Genomic DNA, 22,089 nt, shown 5'->3' with positions numbered 1-22,089 from the left:
AAACTTTGGTTTGCAAACCTAGGACCCTCCCTATATTCAAAATCAATCACCTGAGTAAGTTGGATGGGGCCAACAATTGCTGGGCCAATAAAAATTTTCCACATACCATAATTCCAAGAATTTTCAGATAATGAGGCTAAAACTAATCGAGTATTTTCATAAAACTAATCTTTTGTTACTTCCTTGCATGACTAAGAGCAAGCATACCACATCGAAAAGAACATGCGGCAGAGCTAAAAAAGAAAATCACATGAGAGAAAAGAAAGCAAAGCTAATGACTCAAGCAAATTCAGTCAACTTTTGAGAGAAAAGCAAATTTAATTGATAAGAAGCCACCTCCCACACACAAATACAATGGATTCCCCCACCCACAAAAACTATCACATCCCCCCAACTCCAAAGCCAAAGTTTACCACCATCCCTTAGGATTAAATTCAGAAGAACTTGGGATCGTAGCCGTTGCTGGAGGTGGCGAGGATGTAGTAAGCCACGATGTGGCCGATGGAACCCCATGCAAGGACGTCGACTATGTTGAACCCGACCGGGTCGTTGGACTTGAGGAGACTCACGTACTCCTTGGCCCGGGTGTCGCCGGCGTCGTAATGGGTCATCCCGTTCTGCTCCGGGAGCCCTTGCTTGGCCACGTTCTCCCTCTGGAAGTTGAAGAACACGAACCGGCCCAGGAAGAGGGACAGACCGGTGCTGAGGCTGATCACCAGGGACGGGTTCAGCTCGGCCTTCACCGCTAGACCGGGTCTGGTGCTGGACCGGGCCGGCGGCCGGGCAGAGAGGGCGAGGCTGGCTCTTCGGGGGAAGGAGAGGGAGGAGTCGGTAGGCTTGAGAGGGCGGAGGCCGGTGAAGGTGGGTGTGGAGAAGAGGGTGGCGGCCATGGCTGATGCTGGCTTTGGCTTGTGGTTGAGGTTAAGACTGGTGTGGGGGGAAAGGAATGTGGATGCTGTGAAAGATTTGAGGATTGCGAGTGCTGGAAGCCAGGGGAGATGTTGTGGGGGAGGAGGATGAACGGGAGGCGAGAGGAGAGGACGATTTGGGGTGATGAGTTGGCTGGAAGTGATTGGAGGGAGATAGATAGGATATTGGGGTAATTAATCACCGGTCCATTATTGACGGGTCTCTAATGTTTAATCCGGTGTGGGCATTTTTGGTCTTTTCTAAAAAAAAAAAAAAAAAGCTCAAAGACCGGAAATTAAACTTGGTGAAGATATTGGACGGAAGATTTTAAGATCAGTCAACCAGGACTTTTTGTTATAGCGCGGTCTTTTTGAGGGTAGGGAATTAATGACCCTTAAGATAGGGGTTTGGTGGCCACAGCACCCAAATATAGCACCCACTCAATGTCGCACCCACCCAATGTCACACCCACGTATTGATCTATTGTTTGTTTTAGTTAAATTGAGACATCGCCCAATGGTGTATCTGCATTCGATTCATGTGGGTTCAAAATTCCCATCCAAAACATGTCTTCTATTTTTTTTTCCTTAAATTTTCTTTAATTTTTTTGCATAAATATTCTTCTAAAAATTAAAATTTGCACAAATATCCTTTTAAAATTTATATTTATTTTTGTACCCTCGTAAAAGACTGATTTTGCACAAATCTTCCCAATATAATGATTCTTCTAACACCGTTAATAAAAACTATGTTTATTTTAATTAAAAATAAAATAAAATTTTGAAATTGCTTTTTTTATCCTCCATTGCGATTGCCTTATAAATATATTTTTTTTTGCTCATCCATTTATTAAGAATATTTTAGTCATTTTAATTTGAAACCGTTAATTTTTTAACGTCGTTAGATTGTGTGGGTACATACGCAAAAACAAGGATAAAAAAAAGGTAAAATAGCAAAACAAGTGTTCTACGAGGGCATATATATTTACGAGGGTATATATGTAAATATTAATTTTGAGAGGGTATTCATGCAAAATTCAATATTTAGGAGGGTATTAATGTAAAAAAATATTTTTTTTCTTTTGTTTTTGCTTTTTTTTCTGCCCATTCTTTTGGGTCTTGCTTTTACTTTTTTTAATTATTATTTAAAACACTTTTTCTCTTCATTTCCCCTTTTATTTTCTTTTTTCCTTTTTTTTCTCTTCATTCTTTTGGGCCTTGCTTTTATAAACTTTTGCGCCCGTGATGAGATGATGTGAAACATCCTTTCTAATGATGGGTCAGCCACCTCTATTTTTTCTTTCTTTTTTCCTTTTTTTAATCTTTTTCTCTTCATTCTTTTAGGCATTGCTTTTATCTATTTTCGGCATGGGGTCTGATGGTGTGAATAGATACTTTGTCATCATGACTTGGCCATTTGGGAGTGGATCAGCACTGGATTTCACAAAATCCAGCTCATTTAATCATATTGAGGAATCTTTTGCTTGCGGTAGTATTTTATCAATACATATAGATCCAAAAGGTGAATGCACCATATTTTCCCTTTTATTTCCCTCTTTTTCTCTTCATTGTTTTGGGCCTCGCTTTGTCTATATTTGGGACTGGGGTGTGATGGTGTGAACCGATCCTTTCTGATAACGATTTAGCTATTTGATGAGTGGATCAGTGTTGGATTTCATAGAATTCAATTCATTTCATGTGTGTTGAGGAAGCTTTTGATTGTGGTAGCATTTTATCAATATCTAGATGCAAAAGGTGAATGAAATCTATATTTTTAGTGTGGTATGTCTTGAGAAAGCATTTATCTTTCAAAAAAAGGCTTGATAACCATGCCTTTGACCTTTGAGCTTTGGTTTCCTTCAGCATTGATATCTGTCATTTGAATGGAAGTGAAAGCTCCTCCCTAGTCAAGTCTCCGATTAAATTTTCCAGAACAGTAGTTTTTATAAACAACCATTATTAGTCACTTGGAGAAATCTAGAACTATAACTGCAAAATAGCACTTTTGTTCATCATGTTCTTGGACTTTATCTCTTATGAAAAATACTGTTTGTAACCTCTACTTAAAAATTAGAAAGAAAAAAAAATCTCTTGTGGAGCATTGTCTTCTTTCAAAATTTACAAAGCAGAAGTCCAATCAAAGCTAATGAGAGTTTAGGTACAAAAATTGACAAGTAAAAATTTATTTCAAAATTCAAAATACCATCATCATATGATATAGTATCCAAAAACAGTTTGTGCGAAGCTTTCATTATCTCACTTCTTTACTGAACCAATTTAGTGTTCCTAGATGAGCTGTGCATCTTCATGCTAAGAAAAATCCTCCAATCAATCAGTAGTCAGTCCCTTACATACTTGATGCAGGGAGTTTGAGTTTGCACTTCTCATCCTTTATAGCATGCGTCTTTTACGAAACATTTTTCCATTTTAGCTTTTCATTATTTTTCACCCAATAAAGCCTTGCTCAAATGATCTACTCATGCTGATGCTTCTAAAAGTATTCTTTGCCTTTCAAAGGATGGAGTAGTAGAATGATAAACCAGTTGCATCCCTTGTGTACAATGAATTGGTACCCAGATATAACAATTAACTAAAATGACTCAACCCTATATACTTCACATTGTAATACAAAACTCAGGTTACTTCACTGCTGAACTTGATATAGGATACTTCACCTTCCTCAAAAATCTATTAATTTCCTTGAAGAGATAAAACAGACTTCAAGAGAAGCATAACCCAGTACAGTAGCATCCTCTTGCTAACCTGATACCCCTCTGAAAAATCTTAGATTAACGTGATATTTTAAATTAGTATAATAATCAAAAGAAAATAAATATTGTTAAAAGTAGAAACATTGACAAAAAATATAAATACTAACATCAGATCAAAATCAGCAGAATCACACATATATAGAAGTAATAATACGGACAAAAAATGATAATAATACATTATAGATCTTCTAGGACTAATAAAACAATATGCCCATAATTATTCACAAAATAATTACCCTTTACAAATCTTACATGGAGAAAAAAAAATTGGAAATAAACCTGAATCTTGCTCCTCAAAAGAAATTTTGCACGATGACAGCACAAAAATAACTTTCCGATGTCGATCCAATAATCACAGGTCAAAGCAATCCAAACATAAAACATTTGACTGAAAAAGTAATCAAACTAAGAAGAACAGATTACCAGAAATATCATCTTGTACTGCAATGCATGAGTCGAAACAAGCGGTGTGAAATTTCACTAAAGTTTGTAGAGAACAGAAAAAATAAAAAAACATTGAATGAAGATTACAACAGAATCACTCAGAAAATCTTCTGAAGGACAGCTGAAAGTCTAGCACATAGAGCTAACTCCAAATTTTCTTCACCTCACAACTGCAGTCTCTAGACATATGTACATTTTCTCTTTGTACACTTCAAAGGAGTCTGTTTTTTTTTATTCACGATTGAACATGAGAAAGATTTCCAACTTCCCCTTTACCCTTACTCTCAGTCCCCCTGGCCATGTCCATGTACAACACTCTGTCCTGGGCGCCAGAACAAAGAGTCTCAAGAGCTACAACATAGAAACGAGTTTTAATTCAAAGTAGTGAGTCAAGGTACGAGTAGTTCCGGAGGCGGCTGTACTGAAGGAGACTGCCATAGGTGCGATCCCACACACCAACAAAAAGAGCCTCGGTGTCAGGACTGAACGACATGCCTGAGATTTCACCAAAGAAGTCCAGCTCCTGTCGCTTGTTGTACCCACTTCTAACATCAAAGATGTGAACAAAGTCTGCAGGCTCTGCCATCGCCATGAACTGACCATCAGATGTGAAGCGGATTGATCTTATGGCTCCAAGGTTCCCTCTCAGTACATCCACAGATTTTGAGAGGTTCCTTGCATCCCAAATCCGACAGGTCTTATCCTGGTTACCAGTGGCAAATGTGTGACCATCAGGATTCCATGCCGATGCAAACGAGTAGTCCAGGTGACCACGCAATTCATGGATAGTCTGCAAGAACCAAACTTCAGAAACAAACTTTTTGTTGCTTCAACATTTAAAATTGGAAGTGATGAAGGCAGGTTACTCCCATTGAGGTTCATCACTTGACCAGAATAACCAAGTATAGTAGTCACCTTTCCGGTATGAGCATCAACCAGTAGTCCGTCAGGGTTGTCACCCACAATAACAAGAAGCTTCCCATCAGGACTAAGTGATGTATGCTGAAAACAGAACAACAGGTAAAGATACAATAATACAAGATATTGTCTGATAAAATATTAGACTATAAATAACACCAACTTCCCATACACCAGCATGACTCAACTTATTGATTGGGTTTATAGTTTTTATAATCTGATTCCACTGAATATCCAAAGAAATGATAACACTATATGGCTCTTTGACCAGGATTAACAACTTAACCAACTACACACTACAATAGATCAATTACAGATGGCTCATATTCACATCCCACTAGAAAAAGAAAAAACATCTAACAATACAGTACAGGTAATCAAATACTAATGGCTTACATTGACCGGCCATTGGAAACGGAAATGCTTGCAAAGCTGAAACTTCTCCATGTCAAAGTCACGAACTCCACAGTCATTATTTGAAGCCATGAAGTGAACAGCGCCACTGAATAAATTCCATTTTTGAGTCAGAGCCACCAGACATGATCAAAACAAAAGAGAATGCCAGGCAAAATGTAGTACCTGGGACTGTCGTAAATCTCCACAGCATTAGTGATTGCATTGTCATCATAAGTTGTCCGGGAACAATAGCTTATTCCTTCTCGATCTAAATACTGCATTTCCAAGAAAGTAAGAGAAAAGCTCAGATAATATATACCTTCTAAAATACTGGAATAAATATATTTCCAATGTTGCATTAACTGTACAGTCCACTGCAATTGCATTTAGTGCATCTATGTCAAACTGCTAACACCATAAGTTTCATGCCTAAATTACACAATCGCTTCACCCGATTGATGATGACGAATCAGATACTCAAAAACACCTGATCGATCATATACATATATATATATATATATATATATATATATATATATATATATATATATATATATATATATTACCATTGGCAATAAATTTATAGCTATTTTACTTACGCAATACCAGAGATTTAGACTTCTCAACAAGGAGCCAAAAAAGTAACTTTCAAAAATCCTGGCCCGAATTATATGTGCATAAAACAATAATATTTCATTATTATCTAAAATTTTTAAATCGAACAGCCTAAAATGTTGAGCAGCATATTAGCAATAGATAATGATGCCAGGTAAGTAAAAGATAAGGTTGAAATGAAGAATTAACTCCAGGAACATAAACAAAAAGAAAAGAATGTTACAGTTTACAGCAAACTGATTATTTTTATCCTTTCAGAAGCATGAACACAAGCACTGGGATAGCACAACGTTGTGTAAATCTCTATTGCTTATGTACTACTGGAGGCAATGGCCACTTTTAAGTCATATTTCTTGCCTCATCAATTATTGTATTCCTATAAATTTTCTAAGATATTAGCTGAGCAAATCAGCTGATTGATTCTCAGGCTTGCTAAGCTGCTCCCACTTTAACATGATCCTTTCATCCAGTAGAATTCATAACCTCTTAGTGTAGCTATGAACTATGACCACATTAGATCACATAAATAAAATGTGCATATCACCTAATAACTGCTTTAAACAACCTGAACTACTCCTAGTAAACCATAACTTCTCAGCTTGCTCGATCTTTGTAACTGCCGACTTTTGGGGAGATCAGACAGTCTACCACCATGGTTCTTGACAAAGCCAAAACCATAACTCTAATTATCATTTTCTGATCTCAACTATTTGGAGTTAAACTTTTTTAATTCTTACAAGGTGTCTTTTAAAAGGGTAACTCTAAAAACACTACAAACTCTTCCAAAACATTTCTCATAGCTTTCATTCAAAATAGCTTATCACTTCTCTCTTTTGTGACCCTTCAAAATGCAAGTTTAAGCACCTTTCTATTGCATGCAATCACCTCTACATATCAAGTCTTCTCATCTTACACAGCATAGACCTTGAAAGCCTTGACTGACAGTCCACAAACCTCATTGTCCTCCCTACCCTGCGTGCTCAAATATGAATTGGCATTTCTATCAACCAAGGGTAAATACTTTCTCCTGAGATAGCTTTCCATCATACTACATTTTGCCATTCTTCTCAGACTCTCTCTTTGCATTATGCATTATCAGCATAACACTAAGTACTATGTACACAAGTATACAGTCATATATCTCGTTATTTTGCTACATATATAAGATATACATGGCAACTTTCTCACACATATGCTTATGAAAATACTTAATGAATAAGGTAAGCCAAAGAGGAAACTGTTTTTTTAATCATCGGCAAATTTTTCGTGAACATGCTTCTGGAAATAACAAAACATGTTTCATTAAAAGCAGTGAACAAATTGATAAACTAATGAAAAATAAATAGATAGATAATGGAAGTAGTGATGGATATTATATTCTCCCATGCTTCCATGAATTATTGTAAAAGAGTGGTGGACAAAATGAAGAGAATTACTTTACAAATAAGTTCCCCTTGAAATCCACCCGCTACAAGTAACTTATCTTTTACTGCCAATGTGCTAACTTGAGTCTGAGAAAATCCTTCTAATACACTTCCAGGGTGTTTCTGTAACAAAATTAAAAAGCCATTATGTAAGTTAAAAATTATAACTATCCACCTAATAAAATGATTATTGAAGAAAAACATCATTTAAATCAAAATAAAAAAAGAAGAGGAACAAAAGGAACTTTATAATAGATTTATGAAGAAAGATTATGCACCTCATTTGGTGCCACATGTCCTGAGACATTCATAACCTCATACTTCTCACAAGTTAACGCTGACCAATGGAGCACAGAATAGTGTGACATTAGATAGACATCATGCTTTGATGTAGCCCAGACCAGATTTCTCAGCTGTAAAAGTAAAATATAATTAATGAAGATCAATGGCACAGTTTTTAAAGAAACTCAAAATAAATAGAATGCACTCATATAAATGTAATAAGTCCACTGAAAATTCTTTTGCACTATAGTTTAGCTACCTAGAAACAAATAACAGGGCAATCACATGGCACTTAAATTTTATAAAAATATGTAGACAAAATTTGACATGGTTAAGGCCCAGCAATAAGAGAAAGGTCAGTAACAAAAGGTAGAAAGAGGTATTTGATGTACTTATCCTTGATTATGGGTGTAGTCAAGATGAGCTAGAACAATTTTTGTTCTGAATTTCTGATCAACGACGGCTTGAAAATTTATTTCAAGCATTATATTCAGGACCCAACATGCCTTGCTTCAAGCCTTGTTCGAGGAAAACTGAACATAAACCTATTTTTTGAACGGATTGATAGTCTTAAATCAATTCCTCAAGAGATTGAATGAATTATTCCTAGAAAAGAAAATGAAAGTCAAATCAAGTTTGAATCGGGCTCAATTCAAGCTCATTTGAGCTTCAAATTTAAAGCCTTATTTAGACAAATAAAACCCATGACCCAGTAAACTGGAAAGCTATCAACCTACAACTATTGAGCCCATCTGACTGAATTATGACAATACAATGAAGCCATCAATTTGTTTAAATAACACCACATTAGTTTCAGCAGTTGCTGATTAACAATATACATAACAGGTACTGTATATAAAATATACATTGTTAGGTATTCTCTCTAAATATAACATTTAAAACTTAAACATGATTTTTTAGCCTAATCATGCGATGCCTCATCAAATAGAGATCTGCTCAAGATTGGCTTGAAATTTATTCCAAGCCAAAAAGCCAAGATCAAGCTTAGATTGTTCATATCTCATTCAAGATTAATTGAACCTATTTGCAAGTGAGTTGAACTGATCGGCATTTATATCCATAATGCGATGAATCTAATATGCCCCCTCTATGATTAAGTTCAAATGTCCAGTTACCACATGCATTTTTAGAAATTTCATCTTTATAATCTGTACAAGGCCACCACCAAGCACGTGCTCAGATGGCATCACCCTTGATAATCGGACAAATGGGCAGGAGTTCGACTTTAGCTAGGATCAGCCATCTACAACTGGGGTGGGAATAGGGTAGAAAGGTAGGGATTAGCCCCTCCTAATCTAATTTTTTTAAACAAAAAACTGTATAAGGGTCACCTGAACCTTTAATGTAATATGTTATTCACTAAATCTGCAGATTCCCACAACCAAAGGTAAAAATATAAAAATTTGATTTCAAGTATAGAGCTGAAAACTTTTTCCCTTTCTTTTCTCAAAATATTTCTAAACTAGAAGTGGTGATCTTGCAGATATTGCAATTGCTTGTGTCAGCATATGTGGGATTGTGCACAAACATGTAGTTGAACAATTTCTTTTACATGTTCCCAATTATTAAAGTTAAAAGTGAAAGACAAATACTAAAATATGTTATCCCTCTCTTTCCTCAAACTGTTTCCAAAACACTGATGATGACACAGTACATGCTGAAAGTACTCAGCAACTCTATAAGGTTCATGTCTTAGTTGCCAGTAGTAGGAGCAGGTCCAGGAGCGAGGAAGCACATCTTTCACAAAATTGGAACAATGAAAAGCTCAGGAAGTGGGTGATGAGTTTCTGAAGCACATATGCCACTCTAAGTAGAATTCTAGATACTGAGGTTCATGCATGCAGAAATTTACTCAAACTTTCTTGTTATTGTTCCCAATTGCCAAATATTAATATAAGTGGAATGCAAATGATACTAAATCCAAAAAGTTAAATACCTGCAATAGTTCAGTCCATCTGCTGTAACGTCAAAGCAATCAATACAACTACTAGGGTCCAAACTTTGACTATTAAGGAACCTGAGATCTTAATCTGGACAAGGAAAATATTAATGTTTCCTCACTTGCAAGGCGGAAGGAGCTTTGGCTTATTAGAGTGAGATCTAGTCTTCCATATTTCACATTGATGACAGGCAAACATGCTAAGAAGACCGCAATAGAACATGTCCCCCTCTTAAGAGAGTGCAAACTAAGGGCCTGTCCGAATAAAATACGATAGGATGGTACATATAATTTCCTAAAGCTATCGCTATCACCCAAGGTCGGTTGTATGGATGTCTTCCTTATCAGATAAACTGCTTGTCAGTAAAGGCTAAAGCTTCAGGACAAGTCCCATAAATCTAGGACTTCTGCTCATAAAGCATCCATGCTCTCCAATACCCCTCCCTAGAGTTGCCTAAAGAGAATTCTCTGGCCTGTGCTCTATATGCTCAGCATCTGCCCACCAGCCTTCAACCATTTACACCACCAACTTCCCTCCCTCCCACCTCACAGCCGCTTGATGAGATCATAAATGCACAGGTAAGTTTCAAACCCACTCATCCGTCAACCCCACCTGTCCCCTCCATTCCATCTCCTTTCCCCTTTCATCACTGCCCCCTACCTGTGCCCATGCCTCCACTCCATCCCTACCCCTTCAGTTGCCTCTTTCCCATCTGCCTCAACCCCTCCAATCATAAGCAGCTCTCTTCTGCATCCAGCCTTCTTTTTTTCCATTGATTTGTGTGTTGGTGGGGCCAGGTGGGAGGGGAAAGAGCAGGGGAGAGGCAGCAAAGAGGCAGCCACTTATGTTAATTAAATTAACCAAACATCAATAATTAAAATAACTAATCAGACATTCCCCCTATCTATTTAAACATAAACATACCGTAGGTTACATGATTTTATTTTTAAACCATAAGTCTTATTAGCTACTTAAATAGGACCTAACAACAAGGGTGTGAAGCTCAACGACCACGGGATGAATGGGAATCAACAGATTTTGCAAGCCCCTACTAGAATTTTGCAGTATAATATATGGGCATGCTCTAAATCAAAGCATCCATTCTCCTATAAAGCTAATCTGCTATTTTGATTTAAACACTAGCTACTAACCAAAGGCTAGTAGCTTTGTTACTGACGAGGCTCAAAAGGTCAGAGATACCTTCAATCCAACTAAAAAAATAGGATCTCTATGCTCTTGAAATGATACATTTTAACTTTTACATGTAAAAATATTCATGTCTGATAATCAGCAAAACCTACTGAGAGAAACATCAGTTATTAACCTAGTGAAGAACTATATGCCCATGTCCTAATCAGTTATCTCTTGATAGGATGAGAAGCATAAAGATATTAACCTTCCAAAATATACAATAAAAGAAGACTAAGATTTTATTAATCTAAAGGTAACTGAAAGACTCATAGAAAGCCAAAACCAAAAGGTGCTAATATGTTTTACAACCAATAACTTTTGAGAACAAAAATTAAGAGTCTATCAAAAATCCTAAGAGATTTGATTCCCTTTTCAAGCATCTTTCACGATCACATTCTGTATACATTAATTTTAATAACCAGAAAATTATTCACCTCCTCTACTAGACTAAGACTCTAGCTCAACGAACACATCTACAAAATACACTGTCAAAACTGTCAAAACCCTTCGGACTTTAGTAAGTTTTACTCCTTAGACTAGGAATCAAAAGTCCATCCAAATTCTACTTCAAGTTAAATTATCATTATCTCAATAACTTGTTGACATTGACTGATTCAAACCTTGGTACAAAACAGAAACCATGTCTCCAAGACATAGAAACATCTTGAAACAATACAAATAGCATGGCATTACATAAACCAAGATACTGAGCAAAGAATGAACAAACAAATTCTATAGCTCATTAATGAATAGAAAGGAACCTGCTTGGGAACTTTATTTGCTTACCTGAAAATGGAGGATAGTTGATTTCACTGATCTTGTATTAAGTCGAAACTCATAATACATGCCCCCTTTCTCAGTTGGTTTGCAAAACTAGATACAAGAAAAGGATGTTGAAAAGAATGCAACAAGAAAACCATGTAACAAACCCAAAATTGTGTAGCTATTGTACCTTTTCTGATGATTCGCCAGAATTTGGAATGTTCTCATAATTCTTGTATTGTTCTAATCTGGTTTGTCTGTACTTCTCCCTTGTGATGCTTAAGCTACTCCACGGTATTCCTTGGATATCCCTTCCTTTCCTTGCTTGTGCTGATGAAGTGTCAAATACCTTACTATGCTGGATAAAATAAGATAACTTTCTTTTAGAATGTTGAGAGCATAATACAGAGAAGAGAAATGAGAAATGAGAAAAGAGTTTCTAGGAATTATAAATTCTGTACTAATAAGAAACACTAGCATGCCACTTAAAAATTGAAAAAGAAAGTAATTGCAGTAGTTTGATGAAAAGCACGCTAGTATAAGGATAGGCATACAGATTGGCCATATTCTTCATCATCAGAATCTGAATCACCCATCACTCTTCCTTGAAAATCTTCATCCATGTCATCCTCTGCATCCCCCATTTCATAATCCTCTGCCATCTCATCAACATCATCACCTTGGTACCGAGACATATTTGACTTACTTCAAAATTTATGCCTGTGCGATATCCAATACAAGGAAAGTTCAGATAGAGGCATACAGTTCCTATGGCATCTCAAAGATGCTCTCCAATATGCATGAGCTTAAGAGTAAAAAAAAATAGCAATATGAGAAACAAATTCCAATAGGGCATACCAAAAGGCACACTCCGGCAGGCACAAAAGAAGAAGTCTACCTACAGGTTCATATCTACTATGTATAAAATGAAAGGCTTTGCATGGCTTCATGACCTACAACACGTCATGATGATGAGAGCTGACAAACAGAGCCCCTTTAGGGATGAATACCCAGTGCTTCTCTATTATACAAACTACAGAGAGGGAAAAGCTATAATGGGTGGGTCTCTCTCTCTCTCTCTCTCTCTCTCTCTCTCTATATATATATATATATATATATATATATATATATATATATATATATATCTACATATCTACATACATATATATATATATATATGTATCGACATATCTACATACATATATATATATATATGTATCGACATATCTACATACATATATATATATATATGTGTGTGTGTGTGTGTGTGTGTGTGTGTATCTACATATCTACATAAACATATGTATATGTATACGTAGATACATATATATATATATATATGTGTATGTATGTATGTACATATCTACATATCTACAGAAATATCAAAAAGAGAATTATAACCATTTTACATCATTCATACGCTAAACTGAAGGATTCATACACAATTGCTTTATTTATGAAATGTCAATGCTAATTAACATTCATCCTGAAACTTTTCTCGGTTTAAAAAATAGGGAGGACATAACTGACAGCTAACAAAAACTTTCCCTGATGCTTGAACTTGGGCAGATCATTAGTTCAACCACCAAATATCTTCCTTCATCACAAATGGATTGACAAACAGCAAATTGCCCAAGCAACAGAATAGTATCCAACATAAAAGTGAAATAGACTAAACCAAGAGCGATATGTTTATATGGCTAACAACAAACCTAGACCACAGAGAGCAACGGCCTTAGACAAATTCGTATCTTTACCCACACGATTGAAACAAAAACACATGCACGAATAAGTTGCATATATATATATATGCAGATGAGAAAAAATAATTCTTCATCTATTAATTTCATGAATTAAATAACCAACCTGGGAACCACACCACAATGTAATATCATGAAATTACAAGAAAAAAACACCTTGTACGCAGAGTTCAGAGATCTTTACCCGGATTTTTTCGATAAATCGATAAGTTACTCAAGACAACATAAAAATTCGAACAAGGGGAGGTTTTTCACCGTAATTCCAAATTTAAAGAAAGACGGAACTTTAGATTACGCCACGATCCTGAAGTCGCAAACCCATACCTTTCTCTTTACAAACAATAAACCTCAAAAAATGACAATAAAAAAGTCAAAGATATCCAACATACACCAGAGGCAGCAAAGATGGATCACAAACATCCAAATCCAGAGACATCTAACCGATCGCATAAATTTCCAAAAAAAAAAACGAATTTTTATAATTTCGCACCTTTTCCAGGGTTGGCAAGCCTTCAGATCTCGAAGGAGGAGAGAATCTGCATCCCCTAGGGCCAGGAATCCGAGGAATCGAAAGCCTCCCGACCGGAATCAGACGAATTTGAGGAGATTAAAAGGATCGCTTCTCGCCGATTTAGGGTTGGGCTTTCCTTAATTTTTCTTTTATTTTTTTATTTCTTTCCGATAGCTTACCGGATCGCAGACGAAGGAAGGACAGGGACAGGTTAGGGATAGAAATACTGGTCCGTTTACGGTAATGCCCGTATAATTTCGGATAACTACGAAAATGCCGTCCTCGGCCTCTTGCCAACGTGTCCCGCGATGTCCAGTTTTCCAAAACAAAATTCTGAATTTCTAAAACTTGTTTGCTTGATTTTGAATTTTTATAATTATTAAAACTTTAGAATTATTTACCACGAAGATTTTTATTTTGCTTTGTAAAAAGCTGAGATTTAATTTTTACTCTCATCTTATTTTCTACTACATGAGAACAAAAGATAAGCAAAATTTGAAAGGATAACATATTTTTTTGCTAAAAAATGATAATATTATAATAATCATTAAAAAAATTGAAGGAATGTAATTGATTTTCTGTGTTTGGATGGGGACGCTGCATAATGTTGTGACGATATGTCGGTTGCTTCCTATCAAATAAGAGAAAGGCCAAAATTCAGATAGATCGTGATTAAGCCCGTGATATTCAGATAATGAATTTCTTTTTATTTCATAGGATTGGTCAATGATTTAAGTTAGTATACATTATAATTGTATTGTACAGTTATATCTATTTTTTGGAATAAATATTTGATTTAGATGGTGTAAAAGATGGCTATAATTTTTTCTGAAGAAATATATCTAGCTCTGCAGCTATAAGACAAAATTAATTTTTTCTACAAAAAGATTGCATGAATCAGATTCAAAAGTCAAATTTTAGCTGAAACTATTGCATTAAGCATTGCAATTTCTTAAAATACTCTTTTTCTTTTATGGCATTTTACTTACTAAATTTGAATGTTGCAGTCTCAACCTTATCGCCTTTTTGTTAAAAAAAATTAAATATAAAAACTTTGATCACTATTATTATCTTGCATACAAATGCTAAGATTTAAACATTATTAAAGTAGAGTACTATCGCGCCCAGTTTAAATTATATGATTCCAATGAAACCTCCTAAACTATTAGTAATCAATTATCAATTGGTTTCCAAATTTCAACATCAATGTATTAGCAATCATAGCCAGCATACATCTAGTTAGCTACTTTTGCAAACGGATAATATACCTAATCATGCTTGGTTGCATTCGAGATATCGACCCACATTAGCTTTGGAATAAAAAGAACCCCCCCTACTTGAATGATAGATTATATAGTAAATTGGAGGATTGTTGGGGGTATTATTAAGGATAGAGAGGAATAGATGGTTTGTAAATAGAGTTAATGACAAGGCTGTTTTGGTGACGCCATGAGAAATATCCTTGGGCAAGAAAGCCCATTCACCCTCAATTTTCTGGAGCTAATCCCAAGAGCTGTCAACTTCTTGTACCAGCGATGATGGCCGAAAGATAAGCACTGCAAGTCACCTTGGGCCCATTCAAACCATTTCCTTTTGTTTCCCGTTGATGGTATTGGCCCCATTCAACTGATGATAGAATGATAGCGCTTTATATATTTCTCCACAAAACTTTGTCTCCAGCCCCTCGATTCTGGTTTCATTTGTCCAACATAGGTAAAAGCCATCATAAGTCTTCGGCTAAAATAGTTCTATAAATTTTATCCAGATTTCTGACCTCACAACCAGATCAACGTATCTTTCATAAAACAAAAGAAAAGGAAAAAAAACTACGGCTGCATGGATTGACTCTGCTTGGAAATAAACATTGTTGAATACACCTAAACCTGCAAGACTATATTAAACCATATTAGTTATTAGTTGGACCAGATCCACCGTTAAGTTGGTGGACCAATCCAACCATGAAGTAACAAAGACAAATATGTGTGTATTTTACATGTTACTTCATGGTTGGACCGGTCCACTAGCTGAGAGGTAGACCAGGTCCAACCAATAAGACAATAACCACTCCGTTAAACCTATTGTGCAACATGTCAAGCCTCGCCAGATGCCATGTCGTCGCCGAGTGAAGCTGTGAGCCGGTGGTCATGATCCTTGCCTCTACCATAGAGCTCAATCACAGGGGCATATTGTTTGAGGTTCAATTTGGGGTTGTGGAATGTCTAGAGTGAGGAGGGCTAAGAGCAATGGACCAATTGGTTCCTATTTTAATTGATTATTTATTGGGTTATTCTGAGGAGCTTGGAAAATGTTTAGTATTGCTTTATAGAGTTAGCATTAAGAACATAAGAATAAGGGAAATCTAAAAAGATGGAGAAAATGGAAAAACAGAGGACTAGATTTTTAATATATATTATGTTACCCCAGAGCTTGATGTTGGAGGAACTACATGTTGAATAAGTTTTTGATAAAAATTCATGCATTCTTCTTCGCAACAATTGCATTTAGAGTTTTTGCTCTCTCTTTTGGGCTGGGGTGGGGGACGAGAACAAGAAAATATTGTTTATATTGTAAAAGAGTGAAATCATACAAGGTGATGTTATAAGGCCAGAATGGGACATCCTCGATCCAAGCTTCCTAATCATCCATAGATAAATAAGCTACCTCATTACCAGTATTTAAATCTACTGATTGATTGATTATACCAAATTTAGTCGGCCTTACCAAACTTCATCTTGTTTGATTTGTGATTGATCATGCCAAACTTAGTCGGCCTTACCAAATTTTATCAATCTCCTATTCTATATAAAGGCTACTCCAACACATTGTAACAGACAGACAGAAATACAATTTTTTTCTCTCTTATTCTTCTTTTTCAATAATCAGAGCAAGGTAGTAAGAGAAAAAAATTACATCAACATCTTTAGCAAGTGAAAGAGAGACTTCAAGAAGAACCCCAATCTCATTATCAGAGGTATTTCTTTTGTGCAATTCTTATATAATACCCCCACAACTCTTTCCACCCGGAAACCATAGAAACCAATATCTAGCTAGACTTTAATGCATTCCATTGCTGCCAAAACTTTTCCATTCTCATTTCGAAAAAAAATTATACTAACTCCACTACAAGTCTACACCAGATTTATCATTTATGGATCCATAAAATTTACCTTCCATTTCTGTTTATTTGGTCCTCTTAAATTCTTTTGTTTAAACGTATTGCTCATGCATTCCTCTATTAACGCTCAAGCTTGATCAAGCACTTCTGTTGATGGTTTTTTTTGACCTGAATTGGCATGCATTTGAACACAAGAAGGGAATGAGCTAGCATTATTCAGTAGTATTTTGTTTTGCCATCACTTTTGTTGCTCTGACTTGATCTTCAAAAATTGATGTTATAATGGTAAATGTTGCAGGCTTGGAAAATTGTGAGTGCATTTTGAACTATAAAACAAGTTGTTATACTGCATATTCTTGAGAATGCCGAACAAGTGGATGCAAATTTGCTACCATCCTTTCATTATGTACATTGGATCACTTAATTCGTATCAGGATATTAACCATGCAATTCAATTGAGAGAACATTACATTATTATAGTTGGCTTGATCATTGAAACATAATGCTAGATGTATAAGTAGGAATGTAATCAAACATAATATGCGAGTCATTAGCTCACAAAGCTTCGAACCAAACTGATTATCAAATTACTTGTTTGGTGGAAGCGAAGAAAGCTATCCATTTTCCTGCAAAAACTATACTATATTCTACTCCCAATATAAATCAAAATAAAGACACCTTTATTGCCTAGTCTTCCTAAGGATTTTGTGCGTGTAGAGTCTAAAAGGGAAATTATCCAATTATCGGAATGGGAATCTAACATCTCGGGAGGGGGTGGATCAAGGACAAATCTAACATTTTGGCTTCCTTTTCTGCAAATAATTGTCTCGAGATTTGAACCTATGCCATTGTGCTGCTTTGCAACCCCAGCCTTTTACCATGAGATCAAGCAATGGTTCTAATTTGTAAAAAACCACATCTATAGATAATAAATTCACGGACTTTTAAAGAGTTTAAAGAAAACCTAAAAAAGAATTATGTGAATAGTAGTCCTATTAGTGATGGGACTACATGCAGAGATAAAATCAAACAAGCTCCATATTTGGAGGCAACATAGAGTATCTAAGTAGTCATCTTCTTTTACCTCTTCTTCTACATTCACGTCTAAGCTTGTCGGATCTCTCTAACATGCCTTAACGAGGATTGGATTTCTATACGAAGGACAGCTAAAAAGGTTTCGCTAACAAAATTGTTGATTGGTTCTTTACTTTGTTCTTTATATAAATATGCCAAAAAAAAAAGGAATAATAAAAAAAATAAAATGGAAAAGAATAAAAATAGCTCAAAGTTAAGGAGGTGCATAGTGTATAGAGAGAAAATAAACTTTGTTTATTTACCACCAAATACTTGCGCGAATGGTATTATCTTTTGCCGTTTGAGCGAAAGGTTGGAGGGTATGATTCACTATAGGCTTCAGCCTGAATGGGGTGGAGTAGTTACACGCAAGGGTGGGGTTATCATATTAAATCTGCGAGTCTTGCAGAGAATGCAGAGATTATGAATTTGCAATTATTGCTGAAAATTAGACCCGGGGGTGGCCGTCGGCTGAGGAGGTGGAGTTCCGGCGAGGGTCGGTGAGTGGCGTTCCGTCGGCGAGCGGCGTCCTCCGCGGGGTCTGCAAAAAGCCAGTGGCCAGGGTTTTCGGTGCCGGCCCTCCAATGCCTAAGTCAGAGGGGGAAAAGATATATCGAAGAAAAATGTGTCCAGAGTTTTTTGTCTCCAGCCCCCTTCAAGGTAGAGGGGTTCTCCTTTTATAGAGGGGCGCTGGGTTACCTGTGATGCGACGGGACCAAGTTGCCGTACGACTTAGCATGTCGCATGAATTGGTGCACGATCATGTGAATTAATGCCTCGCCGTAGGGGATGAACAGTTCTAGCTATTTCCGCACCTCCTAATCGACCTGAACAACAAATACGTATCCCCTCCACCCCTAAGACTGCTGCAACAACTGATGTAGTTTCTACTTCCGTGACTCTCTATGCCACTGCCACTATCTATTCTTCATTAACCCTCACACGGAAGAGAGTGAGCTAGGTTAGTTAGGAGCTCGCTAACAACCTAGCGAACGGAACACGGAATTCTGAAATTCCGTGTCGGAATCAGGGAGTTGTCACGGCTGACTGGACGCAGCCGAGCTGACTTGCCGTGGAGGACTGAAGATCCATAGACAGTAGGAGCCATGCGCATTAATTGTTGAGTAAGCCGGAGGTTTGCAGAGACCATGCGCATTAATTGTTGAGTAAGCCGCTCAAGGGGCGGTCCCAAATCGGGCCGTAGGAGGATGTGACCGCAGCGGGCAGCCGGCGAGGTCCGACTTCTAGGATCGGATGCCTTCCGAGATTGGGTGCTTTCTAGGTCGGGCGTTTTGAGATCGAGAGCTCCTAGGTTGGACGCCTGGTCGGGCGTCAGGTCGGTCGTCCGAGGTCGGGTGCCAGGTCGGTCGTCCGAGGTCGGGCGCCAGGTCGGTCGTCCGAGGTCGAGCGCTTCCAATCACGTGTTTTGGGGGGACTTGTATTTTCCTCAACACTACCCCTCGACTTCCGAGTCCGAGCTGCTCGAGAGCTCGGACGTGGGAAGTAATTGCTTTTATTGTAGTAGTGGGGACTAGGGAGACTTAAATTATGCCAGCGCTCCGCGCGCTTCGGGGTGCTTTTAATGAGGGGAGAGGGGGCGACGCCCTTTCGTCCTTCGAGGTCGTTTTGTGTAGTGGGCTCATGATGAGGCTCCGAGATCCGACGGGACGGCGCCTCGATTCCGTATTCGAGGCTCCTGCCCAGAATAAATGTGCCACTTCGGCTTTCGGGGCCGACACGTGGCGCAATCCGGACGGGAGGCGGGTTTTAGCTCTGCCGATCTGGGCCGTCGGGTGGGTCTATATAAACCCCCGACTTCGCCCTAGAAAGGTCTCGCTTGTTTGTCATTGCTGCCATCCTTTCTCTTTCTTCTGGTTGCGACTGAGCTCTCCCGGCGGCTTTCAGAGGCGATTTCCAGCAGTGTTCAGAGGCGATTTTCGGCGACCCCGTAGGTCGTTTTTCCACATTGGCTCGGAAGTCCTTTTCTTTTCTTTAAATACCTGCTTTCTTCCCCTTCTTCGTTTTCGTTTCTCGCTTTTTCCTTCTTTTTCCTCTTTTTCCTTTTGAGATGGGTCTTGGTCCCGGTGAGGTTGGGTCTACCTTGACCGAGGAAGAACTAGAACTGGTTCGTTCCCGATTTTCTTCTAATCCGGGTTTCGTCTCAAACTCGCAGGGTCGGAAGACCGGGTAACTAAACCTCCGCCAGGTCGAATCGGGGTGTACATCGATGCGCTCTGGGCCGGCCTGCGGTTCCCCCTTCATGAGTTCGTGAATGACTTGCTGGTGGAGTACCAACTCGCCCCAGCACAGCTCACTCCAAACTCATGAAGGACCATTGTCGGGTTCGTGTCCCTCTGCCTTGCGCATGGGATCCCGACCTCAGTGAGCATCTTCCGCCGGTGTTTCATGTTAAAGACGAACCCGGCGGACGTAGAGTGGCTGTATTTCGCCTGGAGGAGCGGCATGTCGCTCTTCCAAGGTGCCCCTTCCTCGATTCACGAGTGGAAGGGGAGATTTTTCTTTCTTTCTTCCGAGCTCTCGTGGGGTTCGATCCGAGGTGGGGACGTCCCGGGCTGAAGGCCCTGAATAGGCTTAGTGGTCTTTCGGTGGGCGAGCAGAGGGCTTTTGATGCTCTGCAAGGTCTTGGGAGGGACATCCTTCTGACCAAGTTTCTGACCGAGGAAGCTCTGGTGAACGTCGGCCTGAGCTTAGCGCGCCCCGAGGGTAAGGGCAGTTGTACTGCTCCTTCATTTTTCAGTTCTTTGCCTTATCTGTTCCTTTCCTTTGTTCTTTTGATGTTGGTCCGATACTTAGAAAAATTTCTTCCTCTCCTTGTTTCAGATATTTCCCACATGCCGACCAGCAATGCATCTCTCTTCGCCCGACTGAAGAGGAGGGCAGCCGAGGCCGGCGGGGCTCTCCCCAAGTCCTGAAAGAAGGCTAAGCTGGCTGCTACTTCTGCTCCTGCTGAGGTGAGGGACTCGGGGGCCGGAGCTTTGGGGTCTTCCCAGGGGAGAGCTCCAGTTACCGAGCGCGCGAGCTCAGGTTCCGGGAGAGCGTCGGGCTCGGCTTCTCCGACCTGCCCCGCTCCCATTCCCCAGCAGGCGGGCCGGCCAGTTATTCGTCTGCGACGCTCAAGGCCAGAGCAAAGTAGGGGCCTCGGGGTCCCGAGCGCATCCTGCCCCGTCGCCACGACCTCGGGGGGGCCAAGTTCTTCGGGGGCCGAAGGGAGGGCGTCGGCCGAGCCGGAGTCCCCGATACGCGAGGGTAGCTCGGCCTTCCGAGATGGTGATGTTGCGCGCGAAGTATTCCGCCGCGCAATGCTCCCGGCGGACCGGGTCGAGTTCAGAACCCTCTTGTTGGAGGAAGTTGTCGATCAGACCTACCGTAATACTGCTCGGGTAAGTCACCTTTTCATTTTGCCCTTAGTCGTCGATATTTTCTTCATTTTTACTTATCGTTGCTTTCCCTGCAGCACATCCACGAAGTCGATACCTTGGTATTCATTGCCTCAGAATGCCAGGAGGAGTCCCGGCGGCTCTATAGGCAACTGGAGCTGGCCAAGAAGAGGGTTGCCGAGCTGGAGGCCGCGTTGGCAGAAGCCGTAGCGCGGAGGGAGGCCACCGAGGCGGGTCGGCAAGCTATTGTCGACGAACTCGAAGAGGAGAGGGCCACGCACTCTTTGGCGAGATCAGCGCTGCGCGCCTCCGAGGCGCGTCTTGCTGAGGCCCGCTCTTAAGCCGCCGGCCATAAGTACGAGGGCGGGGTCCTCCGCCTGAAGGTCGAGCAGCTCGAGGCCCGAGAGAAGAAGGCACTCGAGCGAGCTGAAAATGCCGTGGAGCTCTTCAAGGAGTCGGAAGAGTTCCGCGACATGCTGGAGGAGGAGACCGTGGATGGGTTCCTCCGGGGCTTCGAGAATTTTTGAAGGTAAAAGGCTCGATACTGCCCCCAGCTCGA

General features: G+C 39.2%; 2 protein-coding genes across 2 annotated transcripts; both read right to left on the bottom strand.

Annotated features, from left to right (window-relative positions):
* Positions 1-251: 251 nt before the first annotated feature.
* Positions 252-1,054, bottom strand: LOC103718464 (photosystem I reaction center subunit V, chloroplastic-like). Its single transcript, XM_008807301.4, has one exon. It carries the CDS (start codon positions 888-890, stop codon positions 435-437), a length of 456 nt encoding a protein of 151 aa, XP_008805523.2. The 5' UTR covers positions 891-1,054; the 3' UTR covers positions 252-434.
* A 3,044-nt stretch (positions 1,055-4,098) lies between these two features.
* On the bottom strand, positions 4,099-14,138 carry LOC103718463 (uncharacterized WD repeat-containing protein C2A9.03-like). Its single transcript, XM_008807300.3, has 10 exons — positions 13,923-14,138; positions 12,227-12,392; positions 11,863-12,030; positions 11,697-11,783; positions 7,755-7,889; positions 7,489-7,599; positions 5,621-5,712; positions 5,438-5,543; positions 5,039-5,125; positions 4,099-4,913 (listed from the first exon to the last, which is right to left on the bottom strand). Exons 2-10 carry the CDS (start codon positions 12,365-12,367, stop codon positions 4,500-4,502), a joined length of 1,341 nt encoding a protein of 446 aa, XP_008805522.1. The 5' UTR covers positions 12,368-12,392; positions 13,923-14,138; the 3' UTR covers positions 4,099-4,499.
* Positions 14,139-22,089: the final 7,951 nt, after the last annotated feature.

The sequence above is a fragment of the Phoenix dactylifera genome, chromosome 1, assembly GCF_009389715.1.
Source record: "Phoenix dactylifera cultivar Barhee BC4 chromosome 1, palm_55x_up_171113_PBpolish2nd_filt_p, whole genome shotgun sequence".
Lineage (NCBI taxonomy): Eukaryota > Viridiplantae > Streptophyta > Magnoliopsida > Arecales > Arecaceae > Phoenix > Phoenix dactylifera.
The sequence above is the reverse complement of the archived record's forward strand: the minus strand, read 5'-3'. Positions and strand labels throughout refer to the sequence as shown.

Bases quoted from the DNA above. Each gene is read 5' to 3' on its own strand.
- LOC103718464 (XM_008807301.4), bottom strand. From the start codon at position 890: ATGGCCGCCACCCTCTTCTCCACACCCACCTTCACCGGCCTCCGCCCT.
- LOC103718463 (XM_008807300.3), bottom strand. From the start codon at position 12,367: ATGTCTCGGTACCAAGGTGATGATGTTGATGAGATGGCAGAGGATTAT. The intron at 11,784-11,862 runs GTACAATAGCTA...TCTTGTATCTAG, and splicing joins CTGGCGAATCATCAGAAAAG to TTTTGCAAACCAACTGAGAA. The intron at 7,890-11,696 runs GTAAGCAAATAA...TTACTTTTACAG, and splicing joins CAACTATCCTCCATTTTCAG to CTGAGAAATCTGGTCTGGGC.